This window comes from Pipistrellus kuhlii, unplaced genomic scaffold, assembly GCF_014108245.1.
Source record: "Pipistrellus kuhlii isolate mPipKuh1 unplaced genomic scaffold, mPipKuh1.p scaffold_m20_p_12, whole genome shotgun sequence".
NCBI lineage: Eukaryota > Metazoa > Chordata > Mammalia > Chiroptera > Vespertilionidae > Pipistrellus > Pipistrellus kuhlii.
In genome coordinates, this window is record NW_023425427.1 from 34,654,015 (window position 1) to 34,666,293 (window position 12,279).

The window sequence follows — 12,279 nt, forward strand, 5'->3', positions numbered from 1 at the left end:
TGAGTAGGAGACAGGTTTCAAACAACAGACACATGAAAAATCAGCCAGAGGGACATTAATGGTATTAGTTGTAGAGAAGTCATGATATTAAGCCTGGGGTATGTGAATAAGCAGTTGGCTGAGTGTGATGAGAACAGAAGTTTTGCTACTCCAATTCCTCGCTGCTCCTGAGCAATGTGAAGTGTGGAGCTTAAGGCTGAGTCTGGAGTCCTTTTTATTTTTGTACTGTAAAATTATTTCCTTTTGGATATTAATATGCTAACAGAAAACTGAATTAAAACTATTCAGAGTTAGAATTATGAACTCAGTCATCTTTATGGAAAAACCATTTTCCTGTAAGTAAAGACTCCAGTGAGTGAAGAAAGATATTTTATCCAAAATTCTGAAAGCATTTTAGCATAAGGAGTACTTACTGAAAGAGAGTGAACACCTAAATTAAAATAACAAATTTTTTCAGCAACTACAGTGTGCTCTTGAAAACAAATGTTTCATTTCTATGTGATTTTAAGAAAGCACATTACTTTGTTAAACACAATAAAAATTTAAACCATCGGTAGTTTGTTTCTTAAAAGTAAAAATGATGACTTCAATCAAATAAGACCCAAAGCATGGAGGTATGGAACAGACGGACATGCCTCAATGTGGGGTTAGGGGCATGAGAAGAGATAAACCAAATAACTCATATACTTATATGCACAGTCCATGGACAAGGGCAATAGAGAAGTGAAGACCTAGGGGAGAGGGTAAGGGCTGGGAGGAGAGAGGGAAAGGGGAGAAAATAGGAGATATCTGTAATACTATCAATAATAAAAAATATATTTTAAAATATTTAATAAAGAAGTGATTTTTTAAAAATAAAAATAGACGAGTTTTAAAAGCTACCACATTGAAGTGAATCATAAAAACATTATCTTAGGTAGTTTTCCTCAACAGTTTTAAAAAGGGATATTTTTTAAAATTCCAAAATTATTTTAGAAAATGCTCTTAAGTTTGATTAGCTAAACTTAGCTCCAAGCAAAGAAGGGTATAGTAGAACTCTAACACTTAGCTTCACAATAGTTCTTTCAAACTACAGATAACTAGCTAGAGTAGAAGCAATTTCTCAAGACAATCTTGTCTCATGAATGTTCATTTTTCCATGATAATGTTTAATGATAAATTGAAAAAGTTTTTGGATTCTATCCAGACCATTTTAGACATATTAAAATAAGGCATTTTTTAACATAACATATCTTTTTTTTTTTCTATTTCTACCTTTAAAAAATACTGCTATTCACCAAATTTACTCATTTAATATTCTATTCTGTTGGTCCTAAAATCACTTAATTCAATTCAGCTGAAGCAGGAAGGGTCAAACTTATATTCATATTACTTTAATCATATTTCAGATATTTACTAGGCAAACCATCACATTTATGTATAGCAGGAGATAATTCTGTTTAGAAAGGTTACATGACATAGTTAAAATGACTTTTATCAATATGACTAATAGAGGCTAATATAAAATTTAATAAATATGTCAACTATAACAACAGAAGAATATTAAATATGTATGAGGAGGTATGTAGAAATCACAGTATCTTTTCAAAATTAAAATTCTGGTGTAGTTTAATAATAGACATCAGAATGTTAACACTGAAAAAGTACTGTCATGAATATATTATTTGCAAGAATATGGGATAAGAGATCTGTGATGTGTATAATGCATTTATCCTGATGGTTTTAAGTGAAGTGAAATTACATACAGTCTACCTGGCCTCATATAAGGAAAATGGCATCAAAACCTGAGAAATGCAAAGAAGAACATTCAACATAATTGAGAATATAAAAGCTAGTGTGGAGTCTAGCAAAGACATTTGTAAATGCTCTAAGAAGGTGTGATAATGAAAAGCATAAAACTGAGCCCTGGGGAAAGAGTTGCTGATTCTTTTTAGATTACTTAAAGATGAGAATACCAGGGAGTTTCTAAAGCAAAAGGCCACATTCACTCTCAAAACCTATGCCAGCCTCCACTTGTTTATGTCAAGAAGAAAAGAACCAAAATAAGAGAGGGGGGAAAAAAAGTACAGTTGTTGGTATGGAAAATAATACAATAATTAATAAATAATAATACAAGAATAAATTGTTTCGCTTGCTCACGACTGTAAACCTACTTTTGCCACAGCCTGTATATTGTGTGTCTTAGTACATTTTGATATTTGAACACTTAATGTAACGCTCAATCTGTAGTGGTCATTCTCTGTATTAAAATATACTATAGGACAGTCCCTAAACTGCCTCCACATAGGACATAGAGGTCACCAAAAAACTCCTTAGTCCCAGGCAGCTGTAATATTTAGGATACTCATGACTACAGAAAAATAAGGAAAGAGCCAAACAAGGCCCCTCTGGCTCTTTACCAGGTTCCATTGCTGCCCTTGGCATTACCCCTATAACCTGCAGGCCATAAAGCAAACACCTTCACCATCCCACTATCAAAAGGGCACTTCCGCACACCGGGCTTTGGGCTGAGAGTTGGAAAGCTCCTGCCATTCTTACAGTGTCCAGATGCGTCCTCTGGTGCTTGGCGCGGTCGCTGGAGTTACTGAAGGCCTTCTGACAGCCCGGATGCTGGCACAAGTAAGGCTTCTCGCCTGTGTGACTCCGCAAGTGAATCTTGAGATTTTCGAGCCTTGAAAAGGCCTTCTTGCAACCTTCAAACTGTAGAGAGAGAACAATTTGGGGTTGTTGAAAAGGACCTTGAGAGCTTGAGTTTGAGGGACAGAAAATATGTTCTTAGTTTGTACTTAGCATAAAACAAAAACAAAAAAAATGAAATCCAAACAGTAACAAATATTACTTCTATATATATGTATACAAGTTTATGCAAACTGCACTCTTCCACTAAATATACATGCCACTTTCTGAATCAGACTTGGGTCCCAAACTGAATCCTGTGATGACTTATGTCAGAGAGAATTCACTGTGAGCCATCTGGCTCAGTTAATAAAAATACAGTAAAGCGTGCCTTAAAGATTTATTAAAAAATTAACATACTTTTCCACTTCCAAATTGGTCTTAATTGAAGGAACTAGGAAGGAAGAAACTTTTTACAAAATAAACTAACAAGAAAAATTAGAGTGATTATGAGAAAAAAAGTGAATCAAAGATCCAAGATTTCAAGATGAAAAAGGTATGTGTCATTGAATTATTATTATCATAAACGTGCTTAACTCTATTTTAAGAGGTTTTCCAAATCCCAAAAGGTTGAACTTGTTAAAGGTAATGCCAAGCCTGAGACACAGTTTTTAAACATGCTTTCAAAAGGGTACTAAAAGACAATTCATTTAATGCTAAGTAATTTTCCTAATAAAGTAATGGTTTTATTTATTTTCTTTCTTTTTAAAAAAAAAAATTTGGTTACCTAGTTCCAGAAGAAAAGAATTAAAAATGAAAGACTGTCAAGTTCAAGAAATGCTTCATTGGTTTATCAATATGTACTCATGGTAATTTTTATATAATGCCTTCTGTAGGCAAAATATCAGCCACCATTAGCTGGTGAAAGAGATTCCAAACTTTGAAATGACAATCTAATAAAGAAAATATGTGTTAGAGAAGGCCTATAAAAGAAGCATAAAGGTGAGATGAGCACTTTTATCCTTTAACTCTCTTATTGGTGCTAAGCCCCAAAATATTTGTCACTTTGACAGTTTTAATAGCATTGGAATTTCCACAAAAGAGAAACTTATGAATATGGAGAAAATTAATAAGAACGAAGCATAATATATTTACAGCAATTAAGAAACCACACTTCCTATAGAGGAATGCATGTGTGAGGAGAGGTGTGGGAAACACAGAATCTAGTCAAAGTTAAGTACTAGATGGTTTCCATTCAAAATTAGCAGGTATTACCTAACCTTACTTCAAAATCTTTCATGAAAGTCTTTGGTTCTCTTGCTTATTACATTAGATGATGGAGTACAATGTTCATGAAGGGATGATCCAGAGCTGGCCAGGTTTTATTGTAGTTATTAGGATTTTCCTTTTTAAGTAAAGGATGAACTAATGAGGAAGGATATTCAAAGATGTCATAACCCCATCTTTTTAAGTTGTCCAGATTTTGTATGCTGAAGTATTTTAAGAAATATATGAAAGTTGCACTTACCTTTTTGACTGATAGTTATACATGTTTCATAGACATATGTTGGTTTATTTTAATTTTTATATTTTGCTTAAAATAATTTTGGTGTTTTCCTGATTTTTTATAATTTTAACCTGAACAGAAAATGATTGCTGATGAAGGCAACTACTTTTGCAAGAGTGAAAGATAGAATGCTAGGTCGCTGGGGGAAAGGAGGAGTTAAATGATTTATTTCCAAAGATTTTCAACTGGCTCACAAGTTTGAGAATAAAGGTGCTCAGAGTTAACCCCAAATTCATAGCTAAAAGGCCTCTGTTGACCAAACCTCTGTTTTTAAGGTTCTCTCTGAATGACAACTCACAACAACCTCTTGGAGCTCAGATTATTTTACTTGGAATCACTTGGTGGACCACACTTAGGTCTAAAATGAGCCTGTGGTTTTGAACACATCAAGCCTGTAGCCTATTTCATACCAAGGCTCTTTTGTAAGTGGACACCATTCTGGGGCCAGTTCCAGGGGTGCATACCCAGACGTGGGTAGGCCCCAGCATCCACTCCCTTCGGCAGTCCCCAGATCTTGGTAAAAGAACAGGCTGTATTGTTTCAGCACCAACATGGGAGTGGAGAACCACTTGAGGATAGATTAATGAGGTTTTTGTGAGTACTGGACAAATAAGACCCCTGGATCTACCATGAAGTGATTAGAGGATCTCAGACATGTCCCAGAACTAATGTAATCTGTCCCCTAGATCAGACACAAACTGGATGCAGACTAGCATTTCCAAGGTCTCTCTAGTTAAATGTCCAAGTAAATGTCCAATTGAATGTCCAATTAAAAATCAACTAATTGCTACTATTGCTGTTCACAGAAGCAATGATCAAAGATCAAGGGGCTACATTCCAAGCAAGTCAGTGAAAAGTGAACTACATATCAGAATATCCTGACCATTTTTAAATAGCAAAGATGAAGGAAAATATGAACACCTAGACTAAAAAATGACAACAAAAAATTATCTATAAAGTCATAAAAATCCAGCTCATTTCAGATGTTTCCTCTATAACAAAAGTCAGGAGAGAAAAGTATTTGTATTATTTGTACTAGCATCATAGTATTTTCAGGGGAAATGATTAAAAGTGAAGGGCTTGCCAAAACTGGTTTGGCTCAGTGTATAGAGTAGGGGTGTGGAACTCAATCAGAGAAGGGGCCAAAATCTAAAATCCAGCCTAAATTGCGGGCCGAATGGTTTACTGAACAGTCATAAACTGTCATTGTGATGGAAACGCAGCGGAGTGCAGTGATGACAGCGCGGTGCGGGCCACATTGCAAGGCCTGGCGGGACGGATTTGGCCCGCGGGCCTTGTGTTTGACACATGTGGTATAGAGCGTCAGCCTGCCGACTGAAAGGTCCCAGGTTCAATTCCAGTCAAGGGCATGTACCTTGGTTGTGGGCACATTCCCAGTAGGGAGTGTGCAAGAGGCAGCTGATTGATGTTTCTAACTCTCTATCCTTCTCCCTTCCTCTCTGTAAAAAAATCAATAAAATATATGTTTTTATTTTAAAAAAAAAATGAAGAGCTTGTATAAAAAAAGGCAAAAGAAAGGTAATTTCATGTACTCTGGCTCAATATACACCACATGCTCACTCTTATTGAAGAAATTCACTAAAAGCAAAACAAAACAAAACCCAACAAAACAAAACACAACCATGAACCCAAAACCAGTAAAAGCAGGCACTGAAGAACTGACAAGTGTCGCAGTGGGGAGGCCTAGCAGCTAGCCTATCAGGTGTGTGCAGGGCAGCACACCTGAATGAACTTGACACACTAACAATTCTGAAAGAGGGAGAAGGTGCTATTCATCTCTCTAATGGTGTCTGGATAAAACTTGAAAGCAAACAATTCTGTAATGAATCAATATCATTCATTATGAGAATAACCCTGTAATTCAACACAAGATTTCCGTCTCCTTCTGGCAATTTTACCTCTAGAGCACATGTGTCAAACACAAGGCCCGTGGGCCAAATCCGTCCCGCCAGGCCTTGCAATGTGGCCCGCACCGCGCTGTCATCACTGCACTCCGCTGTGTTTCCATCACAATGACAGTTTATGACTGTTCAGTAAACCATTCGGCCCGCGATTTAGGCTGGATTTTAGATTTTGGCCCCTTCTCTGATTGAGTTCGACACCCCTACTCTAGAGCTATAAGTTTAATTGAATGCAAATGCATTAACAATAAACTAACTTTTAGGTAGAACTACAAAAAATTGTTACAAAATACCAAAAACTGAATGCTTTGGATGTTTGGGCAAACGAACACCTTTTTTCCTTATTTTTTCCCCAAATCTTTAGTGAATATCTAAACCTAGGAAAGCAAAGACCACAGGAGGAGTGTTTCCTTGGTTCAGCCAAATGTTTTCTTATCAAGGTTCCTAAAGTGCAAGGTCCCTCCTGAGATTTAAGGTTAAAATCATCACCTGACTGCTTACGTCACTGTCACCTACACTGACGCAAAAATTGACCAATTTCCTGGTATTAGGTCCTCTCCTACTGGACTTGCTAAGGAACCCAGAACCGAGCGCCCTGTGACACACAACTAGATGAACGGGCCTGAGGTGGCCTGTAGTTAAACACAGACCCAATATGAGAAGACAGCAGGAAAACGACAGATTCTCAGCATCAGCAGGATAGCAGAAGGAGGTAACATGGGAGGGGATGATGGTGGAAAGCATCTGGTATACATTAATAATTTCATCTAAATAGCATTACTCACCTTCTCCCCTCAACAAATACTGAGTAAGCCCTATGAGTGTGGCACTATGTGTTAGGTATTGGGGGGATCAAGATGAAGACAATACAAACATTGCTCATGGAAAGATGAAAGTAAAGCCTGGGCAGGGCACATACTGGTGAACCTTGAGCAGCGATACTCCAAGCTGTCTGCCTCATCAGCATTTGTCTGAAACACAAATTCTCTTAACCCGCCCCAGATTTTTAGAACAAAACCCGGTTCTGGGGCCCAATGTCTGAGTGTTAACAAGCCCTCCAAAAGATTCTGGTGCGACAGTGTGCCAATGAGTGCAGGAATGCCATTTATTGTGATCACTGTCAGTTTTCTTATGAAAACCTCCCGACAGCAGTGAGTATCTCTCGGGATTTACCCATTTCTAATTGGGACAAGAATCCATGGACTAGCAGCAGCGCTAGCCTGGAAAGGAACATCTCCAGTCCAGGGCTGGGCAAGGTTATCTCCTCCTGCACAGCCTATCGACAAGATCTCAGAATGCCAGTCTCATGCTAGGAATTCTTTGAACTCTCCGCACTCTTTAATCTGCTGCCAGGCAGATGTCGGGTTCTGAAGTAGGTGGGGCTGTAAGTTCCCTCCGTGGCATCCTTACCACAGAACACCCCACGTTCCCACTGCCCATTGCGGTCCTTTATTGAGGAAAAGCACTCCGGGGAGTCATCATTTTCCATTTGCACATTTCAGTGGCCTTACAGACACATAAGAGAATAAAATATAAGACTGGAAGTGACAGAACTTTACATCTCACTGGGTCTGAAAAGACGGCATTGCATGAAGCCTCACACTAAGAAATATCTCTTTAAGTCTGTGGCTGTTTTCAAGTAACCAACTTTAATTAATAAGTATAAGTTGCCTTAAACCCAGAGAACCCTACCTTGTATCACTTTGCTAATTCAGGAGATTATTTCATATTTAAAGGATCCCAACGGAACTGTAATCACCATCTCTATATATTGGCTTGATTACAGATTGTTGACATTAGGTGGCATTACTATGACCTTTGAAATATTACTTTCTCTTTCTATTAGATGCTTTTGTGTAAAATTCTGAAAATGAAAGGCTCATTAGACACCATTAAAATAGGATTTAGTCCATATGTAAAACCAATAATCAAGGAGAATGTTACTCCCTCCCCTAATCAGCTACTTAGAGTGCTGAGGAGCACAAGTTCATACTCAAAGTAGTAATAATGGCAAACCTTTCCTGATCAGGTTTTTATACCACTAAAGTCAACAAAATCCAAACAGAAAGGAGTCTATGATGCTGGACATGCTTTTAAAAATATACATTTGATTTCAATGAAGGCTCAGTGTTTATGACCCTTGGAAGTGTAAGTTTTACAATTTAATCAGTCAAGACCAATTAATCCCATTAGTGATGGTTGATACCACGATATGCTGGGCAGCGCCAGGAAGTGGGTGATGAATTATATGCTAATTTACATCTTCAATTTACAAAGACAACAGCGATGACAGGCACTGGTGTAAAGGTCAGCAAATATTTCTAATGCAGTGGATAGAGCCAAGGTGACCTCCACAAACAGCCCAAGAAATGCTAGTCTACCTGAGTCATGGACGTACCTGTAGAAGGTGAAAACAAATGAGCGCCTCTCCTGTGACTCAGAGAGGCCAAGGGAGTAGCCGAGGACCAAGGGCCACCTCACACCCCTGGGAAGAGGTGAGAAACCTGACTCACGTATTCAGCTGAGATTTACAAGTGCCCTCCTGGGACAGTGCCTCCCAGCATTATATACTCACTGGGGACCTGCTGCAGGCATATTCCTGCAAGACTTCCGACGGGCTTCCCTCCCGCCACCGCCATCTCTCCCACCTCTCCCGCTGTGGCAGGCAGGGCGAGGAGGGGCGGGGCAGGCCCACGGCCACTGCCACCGCCCTCTCCACGGCCTGAGCTCGCACTGCCACCACCGCAGAGCACCTCGCCCAGCACGCCCAACCCACCGCGCCCGACCTGCCACTGTCTCTGCGGCCGCTTGCGTGCTGCTGCAGCGCCTGCTGCCACCATCTCTAGGGCCGGCCACGCATGCAGCTGCTGTGTACGGCCACCCGCCACCCCGGCTCCCCCACCCTCCCACTGCGGGGCTGCACGCCTCGCCCAGCCCCACATGTGCTGCCAGCGCTTTCCCTCCAGCAGCCGAAGCCGCCTTGCTTTCCCACTCTGTCTCCCTCTTCCATTTTACTGTCTTCAGTCTTCACTCTGCCAGCCCCCCCCCCCCCACTCCACGTATCCAAATTAACCACCATTTTTGTTGGCTTAATTTGCATAGTCACTCTGATTGGATGATGGGTGTGGCTGGTGGGCATGGTTTGTGGGTACAGCCGGAGTTCTGGTTAATTTGCATATTACTCTATTATTAGGTAGGGTGAGTATTCTGGCATCTTGTTAAAATGCAGATTCTGATTCATAAGTGTGCCCTAGTGCCTGAAATTCTACATTTCTAAGTATCTCCTAGGAGGTAATTCTCTAAATGTTGAATGTTTGAAGTTAACACTTTGAGAAGATTCTAGTGATCAATAACTCTCCTCAGGCTGAAAATGTACAGTTTAATGAGGTGTTTTAAAAGTATGTTTTTATTGACTTCAGAGAGGAAGCGAGAGGGAGAGAGAGATAGAAACATCAATGATGAGAGAGATTGGCTGCCTCCTGAACTGGGGAGCCCACAACCTAGGTAAATACCCTGATCAGGAATTGAACTGTGATTTCCTGGTTCATAGGTTGATGCTCAACCACTGAGCCAAGCCAGCTGGGCAGTTTAATTAGTTGTGTGGTTCTTTTTTGTTAAGAAAGCAATAAAATAAATAAATGAACTACTAGAGCAAGAAAAAAAGAATAAAGAAAGGGCTTGCTTTTGATGAGCCAAACTATGGCAGCTTTGTTCTTAAAAAAAAATGTGGAAGAGTAAAATCTAATTTTAAAATTTAAGTTGGGAAGATAACAGAAAGTGTTGTCTGGGTTGGGGGACAGGGGAAGGAAACAGAAAGAAAAAAAAATCAGGGGGGAAAAAGAGACAAAGAGTCAAAACAGAAAGACTGCAGAAGCACATGGGGCCATCTGATCTTGTTTCTTCCTCAGTCTCATTCGTATTTGGACATATGGTCCGCCTTGTACCACCCTGTGGTTTCTGTTCCCAGTGCACCCTTATTAGATGCTCCAGCAAATCTTAATATTTACCACATCAGTCTGTAGAAAGTGTTACACATAAAAGGAGAGAAAGAAAATAATTCAAAAAATGTCTTAAAGCTTCCAAAAAGTATCTGGTTCATGGATTGATGACACTGAGGAATGTGGAATTCCTTCCTCAGCCTGTCTCATTCACAGTACCAGCTCTGCAACAGGATGAAGATGCGACGGTCTTCTCGCTTTGTGACCTTACTCATGTTTTCAATCTGCAACACCCCCCCCCCAACCCCCCACCGGGGCCAGGTCCATAACAGAACAACATACCCACAGAAAAGGAGTTTGTAGGTTTCCTTTTTCTTGCTAAAAGAGAATATCTGATTTTTTAAATATTTCAAAGATTCAACCCAGAAGAATGGTGGCCTCGTTGGAAAATTATTTAACTTCATGGCAGGGTTAATTCCGGTTAATTTGAGAGTTCTCTTAACATCAAGGAAATCGGTGCACCCCAAACTGGTTTTCTGAAGGTTCCAATATCTGAACAGACTTGCAGTTGCATTTCTGATGACAGCCTTCAAAGCTGTCCAGCCCTTCAGTTTGGCTGGGGTCACTGCAGGGGGAAGAGAGACTCTGACACTGTGGCCTCAATGAGTCAGTCAACCACTTCAGGGCCTGCTACTCATCTGGAGTTCTGACGTGACCTACAGGACTCATTTATCCAGATTTTCTGGAACTATTAAAAATTTTGTAGAATTAATATAAAACCCTTTCTGTGACGTTTTGCTAAGCCATAATAAGGAGATCCCGGTTACTATGTTTTTTCCTTGTTATTTTGGTATACAAAATGAATCTATTAACTAGCTCATAAATGCAACTCTTTGGTCTACTGTGCTGCTTGTTTTTTATTAAGAAATCTGTAAAAAAGAAAGGTTACCTGAATGGGCATTATGCTTGTGTTCTTACTCATTTATGGCAATTTGTTGCTTTTTAGCATTTTGGGTCATGAGTAGCAACTGTTCCTTAAAAGGGTGTGCTAAATGAGGTGACAAAATAAGTGAGGGTGAACTTAAAAAATGAAAATGGGAAAAAATGTTTTTGAGAAGCCACAATGTAGAGCAAAATAGATGATTTCTGTGCCAACATTTGCACCATATTAAATGTTTATGGAAATTATGAAGTGTTGGGTTTATAACAACTGCAAAGGAACCTCATCATGGGCATTCTATTCACAGCTGGAAAAAGAATACTCCACAGAGCAACACTGGTATTTAAGACAGACTATTCAGCCCTCTCCGGTTACTCAACAAATATAAAGTGCCACATACTATTCATGTTGTGTCAATACAACACCAGAAAGCTACAATTTCGAGCAAATAATTATTTCTGTGAGTGGATAAATAATAAAACCGGTTGTCTGGAATTGTTTATACATAACAGTAAGTTAGTCACCTGGCATTTTGCTGTTGCTGTTTATTAACATTGATTTCCTGCAACTCCAAATACTAGTATATATCCAACAAAGGGTGTACATTTCAGAGGTTCCCAGTCACACCTCTATAAATGCACTTGGATTGTATGTTAGTCGAACAAATATATTTAAGGTTATGTGACTGGCCCTGCATAAATGTGTAAAAGCAACCAAAACATTTCATCCCTATACCTGTGTTTCTGACCATCACATATATTCCACATACATATATCCACACAAGCACAATATGTCTAGGAAGTATCTATACACATACATATGGACGCTCATTAATACTATGTATTAATGAGAACACTTTTTCAAACTCTTTGTCAAGTCTATATACCAGATGTTAAGTTTCTTGTGCATTCAGCACTTTATTGGGCTCTGTGGGTGTACAAAGGAAACATCACACTCAAACTTACATTTTCTGCATTCCTAGAACATTCCAGGAGACAGATATATATACCCAGAATAAGTTTGGAATCTGACCCAGCCTGTTCCAACATCCCCAAATTATTTGCTATCTACTAAAGGTGAAGAAACAGAGAAAATGGAGGAAATGTCCTTTGGATTTGGGGCATTTAAAAAAAATATTAGAAACGTTCTCTAAAAGTCGGTTTTTCTAAAAGATCTCTCAAATTTCAGAGGACAGATAGAGATAGGTGATGTAAGAGAACTAAGTAGCCAAAGCGGAAGGAGAAGGGGGGAAACAGAGATGGTGTGCCACGATTGTGGTCAGGCCTGTCTTCCCTC

The 12,279-nt window shown here is 39.3% G+C and overlaps 1 protein-coding gene across 4 annotated transcripts in view; it reads right to left on the reverse strand.

Moving 5' to 3' along the window:
• Positions 1-12,279, reverse strand: part of GLIS3 (GLIS family zinc finger 3) — a 431,194-nt gene that overhangs the window by 98,815 nt on the left and 320,100 nt on the right. For all 4 annotated transcript variants that reach the window (XM_036433938.2, XM_036433937.2, XM_045580161.1 and 1 more), the window contains one exon: positions 2,539-2,700. In XM_036433938.2, the coding sequence (XP_036289831.1) occupies positions 2,539-2,700 (162 nt within the window). The remainder of the gene's footprint in view (positions 1-2,538; positions 2,701-12,279) is intronic.